The sequence below is a fragment of the Meles meles genome, chromosome 6 (genome assembly GCF_922984935.1).
Source record: "Meles meles chromosome 6, mMelMel3.1 paternal haplotype, whole genome shotgun sequence".
NCBI lineage: Eukaryota > Metazoa > Chordata > Mammalia > Carnivora > Mustelidae > Meles > Meles meles.
Window position 1 is genome coordinate 137,931,040 of NC_060071.1, and position 24,386 is coordinate 137,955,425.

The window sequence follows — 24,386 nt, forward strand, 5'->3', positions numbered from 1 at the left end:
GGAAGTTTTCTAACTCTTATGCAGTTTATATTTCTTTCTTTCCTTTTCTTCTTCTTCTTTTTTTTTTTTTTTGAAGGTAACGAATGAAGAGGACTTTATTAGGAAATTGGACTGTAAACCTGATCAGCATTTGAAGGTGGTTTCCATTTTTGGAAATACTGGCGATGGAAAGTCTCATACTCTCAACCACACTTTCTTTTATGGCCGTGAAGTCTTTAAAACTTCGCCTGCCCAGGAGTCCTGCACCGTGGGGGTGTGGGCGGCCTATGACCCGGTCCACAAAGTAGCAGTGATAGACACAGAAGGGCTCTTGGGGGCGACAGTGAATCTCAGCCAGAGAACACGGCTGCTGCTTAAGGTCCTGGCCATCTCAGACCTTGTCATCTATCGAACTCACGCAGACCGGCTGCATAATGACCTCTTCAAGTTCCTTGGGGACGCCTCAGAAGCTTACCTGAAGCACTTCACCAAGGAGCTCAAGGCTACCACTGCCCGCTGTGGGCTGGATGTCCCCTTGTCCACCCTGGGCCCTGCTGTTATCATTTTCCATGAGACTGTGCACACTCAGCTGCTGGGCTCTGGTGAGTAGACAGGGGACTGTCACGGATCGACCTTTCTGGGTACAGGGAGGCAGCCCTTGGGCCGCAGTAGTAACTTGGTGGAGGAGGGCGATGGCCCAGCAACGTTTCTGCCTGGGCAAGACCTGAGCGAGTGTTTATGAAGAAGGGTGCGGTGAGTAACAGTGTCAAACCGGGTCACGATGGGGATTGAGGATTGAGGATGAATGACCGGCTTAGGCAGTCTGGAGATCCTTGGTGATCCAGACAGGACCTGCTTCCCAGGGGTGGTGGGCATGGAAGCCTGATCAGGATAGGTTCGAGAGAGAACAGGAGAAGAATGAAGGTTGTGTGTGTATTCCAGTCTTGGAAAGAGTTGTATTATAAGGGGAAGCAGACAGACGAAATATGATGGCCAGGATTATATGATGCGGGATTTCAAGGGGTTTTTTTCCCCCTCTTCTTTAAATGGAGGCTGTGAGGTATTGGAGATGCGTGTGCGCTGATGCAAACGGAAAGGGAACAATGCGGATGGAGGAGAGCAGAACTGTAGGAGTGAGGCCCACATGGGTGTGTTGGCCTTAGAAGCATGGACAGTCTCTCTGTAAGCACAGGGGGGAAAGCAGAGTGTGTGGACACGGTTGCTGGTAATTAATTGTCTTCCTGTTTCTATTCCCTGAGAGAAGTAGGAAGCAAAATCATGAGCTGAGGGAGGATGAGGGAGCAGCGCACAGTGCAGCACCGTGATTGGACACCGGTGGGGACAGTAGTGGTAGCCCCTAACACAGTGGTCCCGTTTACCTGTTCATTCAGTCAAAGTAGTCCCCCCCCCTTTTTTTTAAGGATAATGGGGGGAGGACAGAGAGAGAAAGAATCTGAGGCAGGCACCACACTCAGTGTGGAGCCCCACATGAGCCTCGATCTCACAACCCTGAGATCATGACCTGAGCTGAAATCAAGAGTCAGATACTTAAGGCTCCTGGGTGGCTCAGTGGGTTAAATACTGGGATCGAGCCCCGGGCTCTCTGCTCAGCGAGGAGCCTGCTTCCCCCTCTCTCTCTGCCTGCCTCTCTGCCTACTTGTGATCTCTGTCTGTGTCAAATAAATAAAATCTTTAACTAAAAAAAATAAAAGATGCTTAAGTGACTGAGCCACCTAGGCGTCCCATCAGATAACAAAGTTTCTTTCTTTTTTTTTCTTTTTTTTAAAGATTTTACCTATTTATTTGAGAGAGTGAGCAAGAGAGAGAGCATGAGCAGAGGGATGAGCAGAGGGAGAGAAAGAAGCCGACTTCCTGCTAAGCTGGGAAGCCTGACAGGGGTCTTGATCCCGGGACTCTGGGATCATGACCTGAGCTGAAGGCAGTCGCTTAACAGACTGAGCCACCCAGGTTCCCAGTCAACCAGGTTTCTTAAGTGGCACAACGCCATGTGCTGAGCCCTGGGGCACAGAGCCGAGAAAAGCAGTTCTCACCCTCGAATAGTTTCCTGTCTCGTTGGGGAGACCGCACGGGTTCTCTTCTGGAGCGGATGTGGGTCCGAGAGCTGGGGGAGGGCAGAAGACGGACTCTCCACACACCTCCTGAGGGGATCTGGGAAAGAGAAGGTGGGGCTTGAACCTAGACACGCGGCTTGATAGGGCCGGAGAGGAAGGATGCTCTGGAAGGAGCAAACCCCTAGTGGCTTGCGGGAGGCAGGTTGTGTCCAGGAACCCACAGGTGGTCCTGCCAGAGCCTCTGGAACTCGCTTCCAGCCCCTCTGTGCGAGCCCCGCACAGCAGCCAGGTGCTCCTTTCAGAAGTTTGCTTTATCGTTTAGATCACGCCGGACTCCTGCTTGTACGCTGTCCGTGCCTTTCCCCGCAAACTCATTATGATGTCCCCACTCCGAGTCCTGTCTGTGTCTCTGACCTCCTTCCCTTGTTACCTGCTTCCTCCCTTCCCGTTGCCACGCGTGCCCCCACTGCGTCCGGGCGCGCTCCACCTCTGCGTACACTCCCGTCCGGTAGCCACGCCACCTTTTCTGTGTTGTCACCTTGGCCTATGCTGCTCTGTCCCCCTTGGAGCCTTGGCTGATCATCCCCTGTAGAGTGGTCCTTCTTGCCCCTGAGTTTATACTCTTTCTGCCTGGCTCTGTTCGTTTGCATCAGGAACGCTGTCACTGTCCGCGGTCTGGTCCTCCGGTGTGTGCTCGCTTGTGTTTGTTTCTCTTCGGTTACAACAGGAACTCTCGAAGGCGGGAACCTTGCCTGTCTCACTGCTGTGTCTGAAGAGCCTGGAAGAGTGCTTGACACTCCGGTTTGTTGGTTCTCACTGTGTCTGAGCACGCATTGTAAGGGAGGGAATGCTGGAGGTACTTGGGGGTCAGATCGTGGGTTGCCTTGACTCAGTTCTCACATAGGACCGAAGCCCCTGAAGGATTTTAAACAGGGAGTTACACATCGGATCTGTATTTTCCAAAGATCGCACGGCTGCCTGTTGCAGGCTGAACCACAGAGGCATACCTGGAGGCAGGGAGACCAGCTGGGACATTTACCATAGAGCTAGATGAGAAATGATGGGAGCTGAGCTGGGGCAGTGACACAGGAGGGAAGTGGACGGGCCAGGGCCCTATTAAAGAGTAGAATCAGAAGGACCTGGCTCTTCTGGGAGGATGAGAAATCTAAATGTTCCCCAGAGTCTCCTTAGCAGGTGACTCTGAGGTAAGGGGAGAAGGTTGGAAGTACTGACTTGAGGATGCCTCCCGTGATCCACATTTTTTTTTTTTCAAGATTTTATTTATTTCAGAGTGAGTGAATGGGAAACAGAGTGCGTGTGAGAGCACAAGCAGGAGGAGGGCAGAGGGAGAGGGAGAAGCAGATTCCCTCCTGAGCAAGGGGGGTCTGTTGTGGGGCTGGATCCCAAGACCCTGGGATCATGACTTGAGCTGAAGGCTGATGCTTAACCAACTGAGCCACCCAGGTGCCCCCTGTGATCTGCATTTTTATGCCACTTTGGATTTTTACAACCTTGGCAAGGGGAAGGTTTAGTTTCTAGTTCAGGATTTTGAAATAACCAGCCCTTCATAAATAACTCCCCCCCCCCCCGTGATGTACCATACACTATGTTATGTGGGTTTTAAAAAAAGTAAATGCCACTTACTGTATTCTTGTTACTCAGCACAGTTAACAGCAGTCCCATTTTACAGATGAAGAAGCTGTACTCAGAGAGCTCGAGTTATGTAACCAAAAGTTTTCCAGATAGTTGCAAAATTGGGCTTCAAAATAAGGTTTCCTAAATCCTGAATCCAGAGCTTTTTCTGGAATACTGTTGCTGCTGCTTGAAACCTGAAGATGGAACCAAGGCAGCCAGTTTATGCAGGGAAGGAGAAGAGGTGCCAGAATTGTGGGCAAATTGACAGTTTGAGTTTTCTGTTTCAGACTTTCTGATTTTATATTGTTTAATTTAATTTTAATTTTAATTTTTTGTTTTTGTTTTTGTTTTGGGAGAAGGAGAGTGAGCAGTGAGGAGGGGCAGAGAGAGAGGAAGAGAGAATCTTAAGCAGGCAGAGCTCCATGCGGGTCTGTATCTCATGACCCTGAGATGATGACCTGAGCTGAAATCAGGAGTTGGACCTTCAGTGGACTGAGCCATCCAGGCGTCCCACTTTCTGATTTTATTTAATCCTGTTCTTTTTCTGGACAGAGGATTCTAGGTGGGAGTTAGTAGGCAGATGAATTCTCTGTTTCACAAATGAGAATCTAGAACCCATAATCACTGGGGTGCACTGATTGTATGTCCATAGACCAGCTGTGAGATAATGTTGGGGAGGGATGGAGGGTGGCTAAGCTGGTACCTGGGTGGTGTTGGGAGGAGTCACTCCTTGGTGATTGATCTTGGGATACTCTGGGACCCAAAGTCACTGCCACAGGAAAAGATCAAGAGGGATGGATTTAGGGATGAACTACAGAATTTTGGGCACTTTTTGGTGACTGTACTTTAAAATTTGAGTAGGGCCATATCTCCAGTATTAATTGGAGTGATTTTGTGGTTGTTGTTAAAATACTAAAGGAAATTAAAAAGCCCTTCTAACATTTCTCTCCAGTATATATTGAATTCATTTGTACTACCACTCCACAAATTTCTGCATAAAGATCGGTGAAACTACCCTCAGGTACATTGGGAGCTTGTGTGTAGCTTCACCATTAGAAGAGCAGCATGTTCGAAGTGGTTGTTTATTTCAAATGTTCCTTAGTGGGGGTGGGGGGGCAGAGGAAATCTATTTTTTTCTAATGCTTTGAACTGTTCGCATTTTTTTACAATGAGCAGATTAAAAAAAGACTTTCCCTTGAGGTACAGTGTACATACAGAAGCATGCACATCATATCACAAGTGCATTAATGTGATGAATTTTATGGTCTGGATGTACCTGTGAAAGCAGTAGCAGGACATGACATGACATGCCAGCTCCCACTTCCTGGGGAAGCCCTGCTCATGCTCCCTTCTAGTTAATGGTAACCTGAATTCTAACAGCGTAGATGAGTGGTGCCCGTTAGGTACTTTATTATATAGAGTCAGACTGTGTATTACTTTCATAATGCAAGACAGATTTTTTTTTTTTTTAAGAAAGATCATTGTTCTTGTACCTGTTTCCTCGTCCAGATCACCCCTCAGAGGTTCCAGAAAAGCTCATCCAGGACCGGTTCCGGAAGCTGGGCCGCTTCCCTGAAGCCTTCAGTTCCATTCACTACAAGGGAACGAGGACTTACAACCCTCCCACTGACTTCTCTGGGCTGCGGCGGGCTTTGGAGCAGCAGCTAGAGAACAACACCACCCGTTCTCCCCGGCACCCGGGGGTCATCTTCAAAGCCCTGAAGGTTAGTGGGGCTCCAGCTCTGAGTGCCTCTCACTGGGGTACCAGTGGGTGGTAGGAACACTCAGCTCCCCTTTTGTTGGTGCTGGAGATTTGGAAACTGGGGTGGAAAGGAAGGTTGTAGGGAAAGGAAGCACCAGAGGGGAGTTCACACCTTATGAGTTAGAGCTCATCCTGCTAAGAGCACAGGCACAGAGGGATCTTTGGCTATAGTTAAAAAGTGACAGGTCGGGGCACCTGGGTGGCTCAGTGGGTTAAGCCTCTGCCTTTGGCTCAGGTCATGATCCCAGGGTCCTGGGATCGAGCCCCGTGTCGGGCTCTCTGCTCAGCGGGGAGCCTGCTTCCTCCTCTCTCTCTGCCTGCCTCTCTGCCTACTTGTGATCCCTCTCTCTCCATCAAATAAATAAATAAAATCTTAAAAAAAAAAAAAAAAGTGACAGGTCCCCATGTTGGAGGAACACCAGGCTTTCAGACAGTAGGAAACGCGTTCATTTCTGCATGGTGTGGCCCAGCCCTGGTGAGTTGATCTTGCATTGAGGCTCAGTTACCTGAACAGGACTCACCTTTTTTTTTTTTTTTTTTTTAAAATCTATATTAACTGGGTTGTTCAGGAGGACAACTTTCTGTTATCACTGTAAATGGAGAATCAGTATTACAGGTAGAAATTTCCCAAGACAGAAAATACAGACACGTGATGATAGTAATTGGTGTTTATTATATACCATCAGAGGACTCTGTATGAATTAGTTCATTTAGTCCTTACACCAGCAGTGTGCCTGGCTGGCTCAGTCGTTAGAGCATTCAACTCTTGATCTCGGGATTGTAGGTTCAAGCCCTATGTTGGATGTAGAGATTACTTAAAAATTTTTTTTTTTTAAAGATTTTTATTTACTTATTTGACAGAGAGAGACACAGTGAGAGAGGGAATACAAGCAGGAGGAGTGGGAGAGGGAGAAGCAGGCTTTCCACTGAGCAGGGAACCTGATGGGGGGCTCGATCCCAGGAGCCGAAGGCAGACACTTAACCCACCGAGCCACCCAAACGCCCCTAAAAATAAAATCTTAAAAAAAAAAAAAAAAATCCTTTCACCAGCTCCATGTGTTAAGTGCTGTTTCCAAGCCTCATTTTGCAGATGGGGACACTGAGGCACAGGGAGGTGAAGTGATTGGTTACACACAGTTACTAAGTAGCAGCTCTGGCTGGTAAAATCTGGCTGGTTTACTCTAGAGCTCCTTCTAACCAGCAAGAATGTTCTGCCTTGCAACAAATATAATAACATACTATTTCTTCTCTAGGGACTATTGTTCGTGGAAGGTTCTGAGACTGGAGCTTGTTTTTTCTTTATTTAGTAGGGAGATGAGCAAGTGTTCAGGAGATGATTAAGATAATGCTCTTACCCAGTTGGGACTTTCTCTTTAACAGAATCTGAAATTCTGAAAGTGAACTTTAAACAGGAGTAATTTCTTCTGTGGAGCTTGATGTTCTTCACTCTATCACCCAAGTCACGTCCCACGCCCCTAAAATTCACGTTGTATACACCAGTGATGTGAGGCCCGTCTTTTGGGAAGCATCTCCAAGCATCGTATCTTTGTGCTTTAAAATCAGGCGAATTGTTTTTGTTGTGTATCTCAGCAGTACTGTCAATACATTGTTTTGATAATCTAGTCAAATCCTGTTAGAAAGCGTCCTGCTTTTGCACAGATTCCATTTCCCCCCGTCCTGGGGGTTGGTGCTCGGTTCTGTGTAACAGAGGGCCTGCCACCTGGCTGGGCTGTGAGCCCTCGGACCACAGCAGATGCTGTATAACCCATCTGGGGCCCTCAAGCGGTAAACCGTTGCCCCTTCTTTGTCTTAGGCCTCACAGGTATCTGGGTAGGTGGGATCACGGTGCTAGGTCGTATCACTTCCCTCCCATAGCAGTGTGGCTTCTCTGCCGTTGCTGTGTCATGATAGTCGTCAACAGGCAAGAAATCGCTAAAACAGTAGCAGTGGGTGGGGGGGGCACAGAATGGATTATAGAAAAGTATAACTTAAAACGTGTTACTGATTATTGAAAATTGCCTTTTGAGAATTGACTGTGTAGTCTCAGTGAAATCTTGATGTCTTATCACAGTGCATTGGTTAAAACATCCCCTGGGTCTATTAAAAGCTGGTTAAGAGCTTTTAATTTTAATTCCCAAACGGAATGTCAAAGTTGTTGATATTGTTATGGGAATAGGAATTCTAAGTTTAGGGCAGGTTGTTCAGTGATACAGTTTGTCTGAATTCATATCCTCTGGCTTACGTTAGGAATACAGGTTAAGCGTAGAAAATGTTGGCTACTACGGTAGAGTTACAGTAATGAAAACAAGGACCAACTACAATCTTTCCACCAGGGCTAGCCATTGTTAACATTTTAGTCAGTGCTCTTGTAGTGCGTGTTCTGAGTGTTAACAAAACAAAACAAAACTTGTCACTTGTCATCACATTAAAGATGTAAACTTGTAATCCTTTCCCCATGAAACTTCTTAAACATTTGACTATATTGTTATTATTGTTTTTAGTGAGCGAGCGAGTGGGGAAGGGGCAGAGGGAGAGAGAGAGGGAGAGAGGGAATCTTAATCTCCACACCCAGTGCAGCCCAGCGTAGGGCTTGAGCTCAGGACCCTGAGATCATGATCTGAGCTGAAACCACGTGTCGGATGCTTAACTGACTGAGCCACCTGGTGGCCCCAGTGTTTTACTATATTCTTATATGATTTTTATAAACAGTTTCGATAGCTGCACAGTATTTCATTGTCTAAATATACTCAAATAACAGTTGCCGGACAAGAAATTATAAGTAAAATTTCTCTATTAAAAATAATGCCACAAATAAATATCATGAAAGCTCTTTCTATACCTGGAATTGTTTTTCTGGGTTATATTCTCTTGCAGTAGATTGTGTCAGGTGTGTGTGTGTGTGTGTGTGTACACACAGTGAGTATGTATCACATTTCTGTCATTTCACTAGTTGGACATGGAATCCTCTTTAAGTACTTTGCTTATTTGGTGTCTTTTTTGTTTTCTGTTTTGTCTATTTTTAGTATTTCAGGGATTTTACTTCGACACAGTCTCTGATCTTTACTATTTACGTATTTATTTTAGCTTTTTTTTTTTTTTTTTTTTTTTGACAGACAGAGATCACAAGCAGGCAGAGAGGCAGGCAGAGAGGGGGGGGAAGCAGGCTCCCTGGAGCAGAGAGTCTGATGTGGGGCTCGATCCCAGGACCCTGAGATCATGACCTGAGCCGAAGGCAGCGGCTTAACCCACTGAGCCACCCAGGCGCCCCAGCATTCTTTTTTAAAAAAAATTTTTTTTTTTTTAAAGACTTTATCCATTTAACAGAGAGATCACAAGTAGGCAGAGAGGCAGGCAGAGAGAGAAGGAAGCAGGCTCGCTGCTGAGCAGTGAGCCTGATGTGGGGCTCAATCCCAGGACCATGGGATCATGACCTGAGCTGAAGGCAGAGGCTTTAACCCACTGAGCTACCCAGGCGCCCCTATTTTAGCATTCTTTATAATGAATTCCTCAAAGGGATCCCCTCGAATTCCTTCTTGCAGTCTGCTTTGTTGACAGTGCTTTGTTAGCACGCCTGCAGGCTTAGGATGAAGGAGCAGGACGGGAGCAGGGCCTTTGGGGCAGTGCTGGGCATGTGGGATCTGGAGAGAGGCTGGGAAATGTTGGCCAGATTGGATCTAGGGGTATGAGGATGCCGTGAGGACTAGGGGATAGAGACTTGGGGCGGGGAGGGATAGGAAGGACAGCAGAGGAGAAGGGGATTTGGTATAAGACGAGGCAGGCTGTGGTGCACACAAGAACAGAGTTTGGGCATATGCTGATTGGCTCAATCCACTGGGTTTTTAGAAGGTTTGTACTGGGGTACCCTGTCACAATAAGTGAATTTGGGTAAATTGCATATGAGAGTTCCTTGTACCATTCTTGCAAGTCTTCTACAAGTTTGAAATTCTGTCAAAATGAAAAGTTACCTCTAAACAAAGCTTGTGGGTTTTGCATTGTGGTTGCTTTAGGCTCGATGTTTGTGTCCTCCCCAAATTCCTATGTTGAAACCATAATGCCTCAGTGTGATGGTATCAGTGGGCCTTTGGGAGGTGATGGGTCATGAGGATGGAGCCCTCTTGAATGAGATAAATGCCCTTGGAGAGAAGCCCCAGAGAGTTACCTCTCCCTGTCAACCCAGGGAGGACACAGTGCAGAGGCACCGTCTGTAAACCAGGGGAGCAGTCCCTCACCAGAACCTGACCTCGTTTGCGTCGAGATCTTGGGCTTCCGGCCTCCAGATGCGTGAGAAACACATTTCTGTTTAGAAGCAATCCGGTCCACGCTGTCTTGTTTTAGCAGCCTCGATGGACCAAAGACAGTGGTTAAAAGCTTGGGTTCTGGAGTCATATAGGCTTGTGTTGGAATCCCAGTTCCTTGGTCTTGGCAACTTCATTTGTTCATTGGTTCATTCATTCAACAAACAAAAGAGCACACCCACGTGCCAGGTAGAGTTTGAGGTGCGGGGAAGTACAGAGAGAACAAGATAGACAATAACCTTTGTCTTTCTCTTGGTCCTTCTTCAAACCTTTTTTCCTCATCTGTAGAATAGGAATAATAAGAGAATGTTCCTAATGAAGTTGAGCTGAGGTTCAAATAGCACGGCACACTTGAGGAAACAACGATGTGGCATATAGTGAATGTTGCATAAGCATTAAATAGGGTGGAGAATAATAAGAAAAAAATTGTGAAAAGTGATTGTATTTGAATAATTCATGAAATACATACTTCTGATTAGATTTGAGGTGAAGGTATACTTAGATGATCTGGCACATGTCCTTGAAATGGCTCAAAGATAGTCACAATGGAAGATCACACTCCAATATGGCAGACATCGTCACAAGAGGCTGAGGCCATACCGTGGTACACCGGGGACTGTGAATCTGATCAGTATAAATTTTAACGAAGAGGCCAGTGGCTGGGTTCTAGAATTCCTTAGGTTTTCTCTAAGCTAACGCAGCTTAATGTTTAAATTAGATTGGCAGGGACACGGAGTGCCGTGGGCAGTAATTAGTGCTCAGGGATTTTTACCCTCAGGGGACTTGGATGTCCTCCTCCTGGCCAGTTTGTTAGGCAGTTTTGAGAAAAATAGTTACACTGTGCTTATGAGGTGGTATGAGTCATGAAGTTTTCTGTAAATACACGGAGCCTGGTCAGTTGGAGTTGTGATGAGTTTGGTAACTGGTGTCCCCAGAGTTTCCCCTGGACCCTATATTTAGTTCTGCCCTCTGGGGCGGAGACTGGGGTGCGGGACCTGCTGCTTCTGTCCCTGGAGTTACTTATTTTAAAACGCACATTTTTGGCTCTCCCCAGGGAATTGTGGGGTTCTCTAACTTACTGACATCTTTGAAAAATTTGTTTTTATCTTTTTGGTTGTCACTTGGCTTTTAATCTCTTCTTTAAATCAGAAGTTTGTCAATTTCCCGGTTGTCGTTTTAATAGAAAACTACTTGTAAGGTCTGCATTAGGCAGATTGACCCACTAGAGTTTTTGTAGCTGTTCAGACACACTAACTGAAGTTTTCATAGTTCACAGCAGTGTAGACTAGAATGGCTGTCTTTTTTTTTCAGTGATTTATTTATTTTTTTTTTTTTAATTTGGCTTTCCTTTGTTTTCTTTATTTCTACAAGGAGGCTTGAATTCTTTTCGGAACAGAAGAATGGGGATGGGCATAAACAGATAAATTATCAGCGACAAACTGATTTGTTTGGCTTCCTGCTTCTCCCAGTTTTTCCTTTCTCTGGTAATCTTAGCCTTGTCCAATTCCTCACGAACTCACTGAATAAAAACACTTTGTGAAGGTCAGGGCTATATTCTACTATGATAAATGTGATTTTTTTTTTTTTTTCCTATATGCTTGTCTTTTTATTTTAGATAATATATATAGGAATACGGTCAGGAAAAAGTATATAAACTTTTGGGAAGATGGAGAGATAAATCACCTAAGAAGCTTGATCAAAACTGTGATGCACAAATGAAGAAATCTCAGCTCTCTAATAATCAAAGAAATGCAGATAACAGCCCCAACGCTGAGAGCAGACGTTGATAAGTCTGGCGCTAAAATGTCAAAAAGGATGTGAAGCATTGTAAGCTCTTACAGACGGCCGGATGAAGCTCAGATCAGTACAACCACTTTGAAATGCCACTCAGAAATATCTAGTGTAGGTGAAGATGTGCATAATATATATTCCAGCCGTATTATTTCTAGGAATTTGCCTTAGAGAAACTCTCCCACCAGAACACAGGGAGACCTTTATGAGGATGTAATGACTTTTAAAGTAGGAACCATTACAAAGCAGCTTTCTTTGTAACGGTAAAATAATGCAAACTAAGTATGTAACAAATGGGTAGATAAATGGTGGTGTTAAGGGATTCTTTGCTACTTACTTTATTTTTTTAAAAGATTTTTATATGTATTTTTTGGCACAGCCAGCGCACAAGCAGGGGGAGTGGGAGAAGGAGAAGCAGGCTCCAGTGGGCTGATGTGAGGCTGGATCCCAGGACCCTGGGATCATGACCTGAGTCGGAGGTAGATGCTTAACTAACTGAGCCACCCAGGCGCCCCTGCTGCTTGTTTTAAAGAGAGAATTGGGGTCATAGTGTATGTATGTGCAGTTACGTACTTCGCTTTTCTCATGGAACATTGAAGCCTAGCAATTTTTCCCACGCCATTAAATATTTAATGAAAATATGTCTTTAAAGTAGTTGTATGCTTTTCGTTTATATGGATGGATTGTTTTTTACATTTAGTTAATTATGCCCTTGTTTTAGTAGTGGTTTTCATTTTTCCTGCTTCTATTTTCCATGTATTTAAAGGAATGGTCCACATTCTGCCTATCTCCTTAGGATCAGTTACAACTCCTAGTACTATTTTGGACTGATGTTTATGGAGTGCTTACGGTAGGCCGTGTACTATGCTCGGCACTGCACATATAACGAATTCACTTAATCCTCGTGCCCGCTCTACGAGGCCAAGACGTGGGGGTGGGGGGAGATGTGGAGGCACAGAGGAGTTAATTAATTTGCTTACTGTAACTCACTTAGTCAGTGGCTGAGAATTTGAACCAGCTAGTCTGACTACCAAGTCTGTGCTTTTAACCCAGTGCTATATATTTCTTCTCAATAGTTACTCTACTTCTAAGAAGGCCCGAGGGCTCAGCCATCTTTAAAGTTTCCTCCTGTTTTGCCAGTTGCCTCTTGAAAGGCTATTCCCATAAATTGTATTTGTTCGGTTATTTTAATGTTTAGAAAGTCATTATTTAAATTATATAAGCAGTATGTACTCATGATAAACAATTCAATAGTACAGAAATGTGTAAGGTTCAAGTTAAAAGGTCCCTCCCACCCCTGTCATAGCCATTGCTAATGCTAATACTTGTGTGTGCTTCTAGAAATTTTTGGGCCTACATAAGTGCGTACGTGTTTGTATGCGATGTATATATTTTTCTCCCTAAATGGGATCATAAGATTCCTACAGTTCTACAACTTTTTTTTTTTTTCCACTTAATTATGCATCTTGGTTATATGTTAATAAAAGTTTTACTCATTTTGGTTATCTTTCTATTGTAGTACATAAAACATAGCGCATTCTTGGGGTGCCTGGGTAGCTCAGTCGCTTCAGTGTCTGCCTTGGGCTCAGGTCATGATCCCAGATCAGGGTCCTGGGATTGAGCCCCGCATTGGGCTCCCTGCTCAGCGGGGGTCTGTTTCTCCCTCTCCCTCTATTTCTGTTCTCTCTCTCTCTCAAATAAATAAATAAAATCTTTTAAAAAAACACTACATTCTTAATGCCATTAGTATACATTAAAAAAGTTATGAGCGGTATCTTACTTACGAGGTTCCATCTGATTGATAGAGCACTGTTGGATTCAGAGGGAGCCCAAGTGCTACTTTCCATGTTCATTATTGAATAGGAAATGTGATGATGAGAAGGAGGGCAGAGTTCGCAGAATGTGTGTGAGAGTTCTGCCGTCTTCTTCTTCCTGACGGATCATGCTGACCTGATCGTGCTTCCTGCCAGTCAGCCATGGAATCAGCTATGTTGTGGTCCAGGCTCCAATCTGTCTCTCCTAGCAGGATGATCTCCCACTTCTTGACCACTTACTGCGTTGCTCAGGTTCCAGGGGAGCAGTAGCTCAGACACCTTCCAGTAGAGTATACCCTCCCTGAGCAGGTAAATCTGTTTAAAGAGCTGCTCAGGTTATATCATATATATATCTATATCATATATATTAGATATGTTCTGAATACATGAAAGAACCATTTTATAGTTGAATTTATATAGGTTTTATATAATACCCTTTTTAGGCTCTGATCTCTAAATGTAGAAACTCTGACTTTCCAATTCTGTCACATCAGGAAGTATCTATTTATAACGTTATTTTGTGGGGAGAGGTGGCATCAGTGATTACATAAGAGTCTCCATTCTGAATCAGAAAATTCCCTGCTAGCCCTTGGTGACTGGGACTAAACCTTACAGGTTCAGTAGAAAGGGCCATACTGTTGCCAGGGCAACTAAAGTTCAAGATCATCTGGTCTCCAGGCAACCTTTTCTAGAGTTGCCTTAAATGCTTTCTCTAGCTTTCTCCGGGGAGGCGTGGAGGGGTGTCCCTGCCTGCCTCTAACAGCGTGGGGGCCTCAGGAGGAGGAGAGCCCAAGAAAACCTGGAATGATGTGAGGTTTGGATTTTTTTTTCTTAAAGATTTCATTTTTAAGTGATCGCTACACCTAACATGGGCTCGAACCCATACCCCGAGGTCAAGAGTCCCTGCTCTCCCGACTGAGCCAACCGGGTGCCCCTGAGCTTTGGAATTTTTGAAAGACAAAGACTATGTGGATTAGGTGGCAGTGTCTACACTGGAAAGGAGGGAGGACAGTTTCTCTTTCCCTCGTATCTAAAACACACTAACATCAGAGTCATTTTGTGAAGAGTTGTACTGTTACACTCGCATACTCCGACTGATGTCAGTCCTCCTGAGGCCTGTTAGGGTCGGAGTCATTACCGGCCGCCGTCATTACCGGCCGCCGGCTCTTCATTGGCTTGCGAGGGAAGTGAGATGCTCACCATGTCGCCCAGCAGGGGAGAGGCGGGGGCGCCCTTGTCCGAGTGATGAGGCCGGTTAGCCTGGGAGTTCTTCTCTCGCTGATGTCATAAGAGCTTTCGGCTGCCCTGGCCAGTGTAAGCCAGCGTGTGTGTCTAGGGCGGGCGACCCCGGGGTTCTGTGGGCACATGTGCCATGGGACTCAGCCTACAGATTGTTCCGGGCCACGCTTGGAAATCCTTGCTGCCGTTTTTCTGCAGAACTTTCAGAGAATTGAGTCAGGCCGCTTGGAGCAGGAAGAACCCGGAGCCGTCCCGGTTCCTGGGCTGCAGTCGCGTGTTTGCGGGGGGTGCCGTCGCCCCTGCCTTCAGCCCACCCGGTGACCTCCTGCCGCATGGGCTGGTTTCCGAGGGCAACTAGTACTTAGGTTAGCCTTTCAGTTACCTGTTCAAAAGAGAAAACCTTGGGGCTAAAAATACTTTTTTTTTTTTGTTTCCCCTATAGCTTTTTAGTAGTTTCTACATTCCTTAGTGATCTTTTTTCCCTTCCTCTGTTCCCTCATTAGATACATAAGCATCTTTTTTTCCCTTAAGATTTATTTTTATTTTTTTAAAGATTTTTTGTTTATCAGAGAGTGTGTGCACACCTGTGTGTGAAGGGGGAGTAGCAGGCAGAGGGAGAAGCAGGCTCCCTGCTGAGCAAGTAGTCCTATGTGGGGCTTGATCCCAGGACCCTGAGATCATGACATGAGCTGAAGGCAGATGCTTAACTGACTGAGCCACCCAGGCGGCCCAAGATTGATTTATTTTTAGAGAGTGAGCGCATTCGCGCACAGATGGGAGAGGGAGAGAGAATCTTACGCAGACTCTGCTGAGTGTGGAGTCCCACCTGGGGCTTGGTCTCATGATCTTGAGATTATGACCTGAGCAAAAACCGAGAATGGGACGCTTAACCGACTGGGCCACCCAGCTGTCCCGAAAGGGGAGCATCTTTTTGCAGCTAAATATTTGCCCACTGAGTTAAAGCCCCAAGGTAGAACTTACTAAAAAAAAAAAAAAAAGGTTCACCAGCAAATGCAGGTAGCTATGAAGACCGGTGAGCTATTGTGGAAAGGATGGAAAGGAGAGAGGTTCTTAATATCCTATTCCCTGTATTACATTGATTAGGTAGGAGGGTATCGAAGGAAGAAAATAAAATTATCAGCATAAAAATCCAATGAAAATGATGTTAATAATGGCAGTGAATGTTTTCTGAGCTCTTAATTTATGCCACGTGGTCTTCATAGAAGTTCCATGATCTTGTCCGTGTAATCCATGAAGATGCCTACTGAGGAAGGTACTACTAGGACCCAATTGTTAGAGATGAGATGGAGGCACAGAGGGTACAGACTCGCCAGCGCCAAGCTGAAATGACTTTGGTGTGGGGTCTTATGTTTTATTTATGCAAACTGTCCATTCAGTTTCATACTGTATCCATGTCTGCTCTGTCTCTATCAGACTTAGTCCCGTCTTTCAGTAAATGGATGCATTAGAAAGATAGATAATGCTCTCTTTGCCCACCAGCCCGTCCCAGACAGCTGTGCACCCACCTGTTTGAGAACTACAGCCTTAAGAGTTCTCAGTAATTTGGTCAATCAGGGAGCAGCTAGCCCGATACTGGAGAGGGTCTGTGAGCATGGGGTGAAACTTGGCACAGAGGCAAGAGCCAGGGTGAGGAGGGGAGGGCGGGGTTGGTGTGCACGAGGGGGCTGTGCTAGACCACTTCATTCCAGGGGTCCTAGTTGAGAACCTTTCAGGACCTTTGCTCAGAGCAGTGGAGGATACAGAGGTAGGAAACTACTTTCACAGCATGTGTGATCTTGTCTGGGAGTAATCCCCGTACAGCTGGGCCATGACTTTGCATCCTTACCCAGTTACTCAGCATGTACTTCCGGTATTGAATACAGTCGGTGTTCAGAGAAGGCCGAGTGTGGTATGTCTAGAGTGGTTGGGAAGGCTTCGTGGAAGAGGTGAGGCCAAAAAATACCCTGGAAGGCTAGGTCATTTAGAAGTAGGACAGGGACACCTGGGTGGCACAGTCCGTTGAAGGTTCCTGCTCTTGGTTTCAGCTCAGGTCTGCTATTTCCCTCTGTGCCTCCACACCCACCCTCGCATGTGTGCCCTCGATCTCAAATCAATCAATCAATCTTTAAAAAAAAAAAGGACAGAGGAGGGTAGTGCAGGCTAGTGAGCGATTCTGCTTTTCATTTTTTTTTTTTTAAGATTTTATTTATTTACTTGACACAGAGATCACAAGTAGGCAGAGAGGCAGGGAGAGAGGGGGGAAAAGCAGGCTCCCTGCTGAGCAGAGAGCCCGATGTGGGGCTGGATCCCAGGACCCTGGGATCATGACCTGAGTGGAAGGCAGAGGCTTTAACCCACTGAGCCACCCAGGCGCCCTTTGCTTTTCATTCTTACTTATTATTAATATTCCTCTGTATATTCATAGATGTCCTCGGTGTTTTCCCTAAGCTAGTCCTCACAAAATAACCCCCAAGAGGACAGGACTTAACATGTATTGTTTGTCAGACCTTTTCTGTTGGTCTGAGTCCAGAATTGCGACCTGCCCAGCCACAGCTGGCAGATCCCGTGCGTGACCCACGCAGAAGCTGAGTTGGAACGTGCCTGGGTGTCATGCACTCTCACTTTGACACACTCCTTGCCATTCCCCCTGTTCTACGCCTGAGTTCACTCATCATTGACACCACGTGCCTTTGTCAACACTTGAGTTTGCACCTGGGGATATTAAGATTTCATTGAGAAAAGGAAAAGGAGCTTTAACAAGTTCTCGTTAAGTGAAATTCCCTTCAGAGCCTGAGAACCTAGGTTTAAAACCTAATCTGGGGGCATCTGGGTGGCTCAGTCAGTTAAGCGTCTGCCTTCCGCTCAGGTCGTGATCCCAGGGTCCTGGGATCGAGCCCCGCTTCAGGCTCCCTGCTTCTCCCTCTCCCACTCCCCCTGCTTGTGTTCCTGCTCTCGCTGTCTCTTTCTGTCAAATAAATAAAATCTTGAAAAACAAAAAAAGCCCCCTTTTTCCAAATCTCCTCTTAAATTTTCTTTTGCCTTTTTACTGAAGGAAGTAACATCTTGTCTTTCTGTTATAGGCCACTTTGTCTTCTCCCTGAATAGCCCGTGGCTGCCTCAGAATGGGAGACTGCGACTTGCATGCATATGCTGATATTTAAAGCTTGAAAAGGCCATGTCCCTTTAATTTGTGTAACTTTTCCCCACTGCATATGAGTAAGGGCCTGCTGGGAAGAAGTCAGCTTGAAGGACACTTTCAGTGTATAAAGTAGTGAATGAAAACAGAGGAAGCTTTCTTTCAACATAAAATTTTCAGTTTGCTTTTGCAAGTACTTTATCTTTCTTCTTGGCATTTATTTTGGCTGTTTGCTGTCTTTTAGGTTACTGTTGTTGATAAAAGGCTGCCAAACACTACAGTAATTCTTCCTTTTTTTATGGCTGATGACTTTTTTCTACATCAGGCTAGTTCTGTGGCCCTAGTAAACCCCCAAAGAGCGCCTGTGGTTAGAACTGGGATAGAAGCCCAGGAACTCCCATTCAGCTCTGCCTCCCTTGGACGTAAAGACGAGGTCTCTTCTCCGGTCTCTTGATTCTTGGTTCCAGCTTCAAAGGACGAAATGGGCATGAGGCATTATCTGTGGCGGTTTTGCATGAAAGACTGGTTGTGTGAGGTGTTTATAACCTCCGAGGTAATTAAGAGAGCACAGTAATGTGGCTGGCTTCTCTCTGACCTCCGGGGGAATGGGCTGGTTCTTCCTGAGGTTTACTGTGGCGAGGATGGGTGCAGGTTGGGCCAAGAAGGTCACGGGTAAGGAGCAGAAGCGTTGGGGTGCCCCTCCCAGCGGTGGAGCCTGTAGGAAAGAAGCCAGCTATGAGGGGACCTTAGAAAGGCAAGTAGCGGGAGGGGCAGAGCACAGGGCTCTCTGCCAAGCGCCTTCATGTGTCGCTTTGCCTCCTCGGCAGGCCCTGAGTGACCGCTTCAGCGGTGAGATCCCCGATGACCAGATGGCGCACAGCTCCTTTTTTCCAGATGAATACTTCACCTGCTCCTCCTTGTGCCTCAGCTGTGGGTAAGTGAGGCCTGGCCACCTCGGGCAGAGACGGAGAATTCAGACTTCAGTGTGTGTGCAGATCCCCTAGGGTCTGGCTAAATTACAGATTCTGAAGTAACAGATGGGCTGGGGTCTGAGAAGGTGTATTTCCAACAGGTTCCCAGGTGATCCGGGTGGTCGGGGGACCACACTTCGAGGTTGCAAGGGATTCTGGGATACATGGTTATGAAGTGTTCTCTGAAGATCCTGACCTGGTTTAGATATGAAATTGGCTGACTTCTGGCTTGGGCGGTGTTTACTGCCGAAAACCTTAGGTTGCTTTGTTTTTCTCCGTTTCTCTTACCAAGACTTTTCTTTGTAGTCATTCCGCTTGCTTAACTCACATTTGCCAGCCTGGAGTGTGCAGAGCTCTGTGGTAGGTGGCAGTCCTGGGTGATTCCTTTCACTGTGAGGGTAGCCTCTTAGAGCGCCTTTAGAATTCTCTCCAGGGAGCTTTCGAAACTCTGAAGTCCCGGACCTCAGCTCTAAGGACGCTCACTCAACAGAGCTGGGGTCGGGCCCTCGTGTTCGTGCCCTTGAAAGGGTGCTCAGATGATTCTCGTGTGTTGAGGACATTGAGTTAGGGCCGTGCTCCTCAAGCCCTAATCTGTGTGTGCATCACCTTGGGGTTTTGGTGAAATGCAGATTCTGCATCAGCGGGCCTGGCTGAGATTGTGTATTTTTTTTTTTTAAGATTTTATTTATTTATTTGCCAGAGATCACAAGTAGGCAGAGAGGCAGGCAGAGAGAGAGGAGGAAGCAGACTCCCTGCTGAGCAGAGAGCCCAATGTGGGGCTCGATCCCAGAACCCTGGGATCATGACCTGAGCCGAAGGCAGAGGCTTTAACTCACTGAGCCACCCAGGCGCCCTGAGATTGTGTTCTTGACAAGCCTCCTGGTGACGCCGGTGCTCAGTTCGATTCTCACCGTTGAGCACGTGTCAGAAAACCCTGATGGATTTGTTAAAACATGTTGTTGGGCCAGGCCCCCCAGTTTCCGATTCAGTGGGTCTGATGTAGGGCCTGCGAGTTTGCCTTTCTGGTATGCTCCTGGGTAATGCTGGTGTTGCTGATTGGGGCCACACTTTGAGGATCGCTGGATTAATTCGAGCTGTTGATGGTATTAAATCACATTCTGGTGGGGATTGTCTCATGGAGCTCAGGGGACTTCAATGCAGTGTGTCGGCGAGATCGCGGTCTCTGGGTCCTGTAGACACTTCCCTGCATGCAGCCCTCTTCCCCATTGAATTGTCTTCACTCCAGTCAGGACAGCTGCCCCACGTTGTCCACATATATCCTTCTGGAGCCTTTATTGTGAATGGTCTTTCAGCATGGAACCCTACGTGCAGGCTACCTGCTGGGCACTGAACCGCCACCACCTTGGCTCTGGATTTCTAAAAAGGCTTTGGTCTGGGCTGGGGAGAGCTAAGGATTATGTTGGAGAGGAAAGTGGGATATGAGTTGGCCAGTGTGACTTTTTACCTTCCTTTTTTATTTACCCCACAGCCCAGCATGAGGGGCTTAGGCTTTGTTGGATCATTACTTTTCCATTCTGACAACCTCACCAGGGTTTCCAGAACGTTCCCTTCTATCATAGCGAAATCCTAAAGTCCTGCTCTCTGTTTTTGCATTGTCAGGATGGCAGAGCGCACTGTTTATTTGGAAGATTTTCTTGTTCAGCTTAAGCCTCCTCTTAATACACTGCCAAATTTTGGAGGCTGGTTTTGTTTTATATCTTGGCAGCCTGTTCTGGTTAAACTTCCCATTTTGTGCTTTTTTGGATTGAGGGGTTTCCTGAGCGCCATTCAGGTTTTCTCTCCTGTCAGGGTGGTGCCTTCTGGCTCCTCCATTCTGCTGTGGGACCACGTGGATTTTCCCAGGAAGAGAGTCCTCCCTGTCTTCTTTCTCCTCACACAAGGGTAGCAGCGGCCACGTCTCCGTAGTGCTGCCAGGTCTTGTAGAAGAGAGGCATGTGGATTTCTGAGCCCCACACGGCGCCTGCTGTGCTCAGGATTTGGGGCCCGGTACATAACCACGGTCTGGTGTTGGCCCCGTGTCCGGCTCAGGGTCCCAGTCCCCTGTATCCATGTCAGGGGCTCCTTTAGCCACCTCACTGTCAGCTTTTGGGCTTCACTCAGGGCTGGATGTAAGAACAGCATGAATCATGGGAAAGAAGGCGTTCCTCACGAAGCCAAGAGCCGCTGCCGATATTCCCACCAGTATGACAACCGCGTTTATACCTGCAAGGTGAGTGCTCCGCTCGGCAGCTGGCTTGCTGCCCTGCTCTGCTTTTGGGAAAGACTAGGGGCCACCCTCTCCTGGTTCCCGAAGTATTTGATATTCAGATCGAGTGTGTCTGGGACTTCTCTCCCATGCCTCCGTTGCTGGGACCCTTGGTTCATTTATGAATTTCCCAGCCTATTTTCCCTGTCTTCTGTGGAGCCTGTATGCCAGGGGCATGGACACTGACTGTTCGTTTTTCTCCAGAGCAGGAGTGCTCTGCGGGAACCCCGTCTAAGGGATTTTCGGTGGCGGGCGTCAATTACAGCTCTGTTGCGGGTCTCAGGATGGGTCCACATTCAGTTCATGATCTTTTAGGGCACTGGCTTTTTTAGGGAAATGACCCTTCCTCTGATGTGATCTTAGGGTCTGCAAACCTTGGTATGGTTTGTGGGGAGGGGGCTGGCCAGGGTAACGAAGGGGTCAGGGGGTCTGGTGCACAGAGAAGAAGCTGGCAGAGTGCTCCATGTTTCAGGCCTGCTATGAGAGAGGCAAGGAGGTCAGCGTAGTGCCCAAGACATCTGCTTCCACTGACTCCCCCTGGATGGGTCTCGCAAAATATGCCTGGTCCGGGTGAGTTTCAACGGCGACGATGTAGCTGAGGGTTGTCGGTGTGTTGGTCTGCCAGGCGCCTGGCCGGGTAACATTATCTGTTTACTTTCCTTGTAGGTACGTGATCGAGTGTCCCAACTGTGGCGTGGTCTACCGTAGCCGGCAGTACTGGTTTGGGAACCAGGATCCTGTGGATACAGTGGTCCGGACGGAGATTGTGCACGTGTGGCCTGGAGTAAGAGCTGCTCCATTTTTCTTCTCGTATCATTCAGTTATTCGTGTGTGTGGAGGAGTGGAGCTTGTGTAGAATTAAGGTTAATCTTGAATTTTAAAATATATTGGTGGTTTAGGGAGGCAGGATCTGGAGAGCCTTTTCTTGTTCTAGACCCTTAATTATTTCTTCTTGCCTAAATACTAGAAGCACAACTTTATTTTTAATTAAAAAAATTTTTCTTTATTTTTTAAAGATTATTTATTTAACAAAGAAATCACAAGTAGGCAGAGAGGCAGGCAGAGGGGGAGGGGGAAACAGGCCTTTACTCCCTTCACTCAGAGCATGATGGGAGCTTGCATTTTCCTTGCAGACTGATGGATTTCTGAAGGACAACAACAATGCTGCCCAGCGCCTCTTGGATGGGATGAACTTCATGGCCCAGTCGGTGTCTGAGCTTAGCCTTGGGCCCACCAAGGCTGTGACTTCCTGGCTGACAGACCAGATTGCCCCTGCGTACTGGAGGCCCAACTCCCAGATCCTGGTACGGTGCGGCAGGATGCCGCTGCCTCCCTGGCATGGCCTGTTCTGCTGGTGCCATTTTGCTGTGTCCTAAGCTTGCTCTGTGAGGGAGGCCCGGGAGTTCTCTTTCAGTCAGGTTAGCTCCCAGCACGTTAGAAAGGGCGGGGCATGAGAGGCAGCTAGTGTTCTCTTGTCCATTGATTTCTCTGGGTTACTTTGTGGTTAATCTCTTTTTGGTGGGTTATAGTTCCTTTGCCTCCGAGGCCTCGTTCTTTATTGGTCAGATGTCTGAGGTCCTAGATTCACAGAATCTGGAGGAAATGGGGCATTTAGAGGGTGTGTATCTTGGTACATGAATCTCTGCAGTAGCCACAGCAAGGGAACCCCCAGCTTGGGTCCACACGCTTTGTGACAGGAAGCTTGCACCTCACCAACTTCCCAAAGTCTTTCGAGAAGCCATGGAAAAAAGTGAATTCTCATTGGTCTTCTGGCTAGACTTAGCGAGGTCTTTTCTGAGAACGCTGTGACTCAGCCAGATAGACTTGAGGGGGCTTTCCAGAGACTTCTCGGAAGAAATGGGTCACAGCTGGGCTTCATTCGGCACACTCTTCATGAGGGCAGGCCTCAGGTTCTCTCCATGACTGCTGTTGGGGTCTTGGCGTTCTCAGTAGCATTGGCGGGGTGGGGGGGGGGTCCTCCCCGGGTCTTGCTGGCTTTCTCAGTCCATAGAAACGAATAATGTCTGCCTTTCTGTTTGTTTTGGGCTTGGAACAGAGCTGCAACAAATGCGCTACATCCTTTAAAGATAACGACACCAAGCATCACTGCCGGGCCTGTGGGGAGGGCTTCTGTGACAGCTGCTCGTCCAAGACCCGGCCAGTGCCCGAGCGGGGCTGGGGCCCTGCACCCGTGCGAGTGTGTGACAACTGCTACGAAGCCAGGAATGTTCAGTTAGGTAACGTGGGGCCCAGGAGCCTGCGGGGTAGAGGGCGCCCTCTCTCCTTGGCATGGGGTCCTGGGAAGTGGACTCCCACTTGCCTCACCCAGTCACTCTAATGAGGGCAGCTGCTCCCCTGGTCCTTGGCGTCCGCTAAGCTCTTTGTTAACAGAGTCCTAGGGATGCGAGTCCGGGGCAGGGGTTCACCCTGTCCTGTGTTAGCAGACATGGCTTAGACTGGGTCGTCTTTCTGGAGAAGGTTCTTGGTCACACTCTTAGAACCTTTCTGGCTTACCCTGAAAGGAAGGTTATAAAACAGCTCCAGAGGGTTGAGGTCAAGGACTGAGAGAGCTTACTCAGTGTCAGGGTCTGACCTGACTCTCAGCCCAGACGCTTGCAGAGCAGCAAGCACCGGGTTATCCTGGGAGAAGAATCCAGAAGCACTCCGCTGTCAGTGCCTCAGTTTTCCATTGGGGAAATGACTAAGAGGTGACGGGTTTTCCTTTCTCACTGTCTACAGATGTGACTGAGGCACAGGCTGATGATGAAGGTGGGACTCTGATCGCTCGGAAGGTGGGCGAGGCCGTGCAGAGCACTTTGGGAGCCGTGGTGACAGCCATTGACATCCCGCTAGGTGGGTGTAGCGTATGTGGGATGAGGGGTTTCAGAGTACCCTGGGCTGTCATTGTGTCAGAGGCTTGCTGACCGGAAATTTATATTTGCTTGCTTTTGCTGGAAACCTTAGCGGTTTCATGTTTAATCCTGGAGGCCATCTGTTACACTATCCATTGCTGCATAAGGAGCTCCCTGAAAATGTAAAGGCTTGAAACAGCGCCATTTTATCATGTCTCACAACTTCGAGTCCGGAAGGGTGATTATTCTGGTCTAGGTGGCATTACCTGGAGTTACCACGTGATACTCCCCTATGGCAGCCTGACCTGTCTCGAGGAGTCAAGCCAACCTCACTTACGTGCTGGGCACCCCTCCGTGTGTTCTCCAGGCCTCTCTACATGGTTTCTCCAGGGGTTGTTGGACTTGTTACATGGGGCTCAGGACTCTTAAAAGCTAATATCCCAGGAGATAGGAAGTAGAAGCCATCAGTGTCTTGAAGATCTGGGCCTGGAAATGGTACTAATGTTATAGACTCCTGGAGACACAAAGCCTGCCTGGATTTGAGGGAGAGGGCAGGAGAGTCAGAGAATTTGTG

The 24,386-nt window shown here is 47.4% G+C and overlaps 1 protein-coding gene across 2 annotated transcripts in view; it reads left to right on the forward strand.

Annotated features, from left to right (window-relative positions):
- The window catches only part of ZFYVE1 (zinc finger FYVE-type containing 1), a 56,700-nt gene that overhangs the window by 29,523 nt on the left and 2,791 nt on the right, over positions 1-24,386 (forward strand). For both annotated transcript variants that reach the window (XM_046007809.1, XM_046007810.1), the window contains 9 exons: positions 77-581; positions 5,196-5,410; positions 18,551-18,657; positions 20,816-20,924; positions 21,433-21,530; positions 21,627-21,744; positions 22,094-22,264; positions 23,017-23,197; positions 23,700-23,813. In XM_046007809.1, coding sequence (XP_045863765.1) covers positions 77-581; positions 5,196-5,410; positions 18,551-18,657; positions 20,816-20,924; positions 21,433-21,530; positions 21,627-21,744; positions 22,094-22,264; positions 23,017-23,197; positions 23,700-23,813 — 1,618 coding nt within the window. The remainder of the gene's footprint in view (positions 1-76; positions 582-5,195; positions 5,411-18,550; positions 18,658-20,815; positions 20,925-21,432; positions 21,531-21,626; positions 21,745-22,093; positions 22,265-23,016; positions 23,198-23,699; positions 23,814-24,386) is intronic.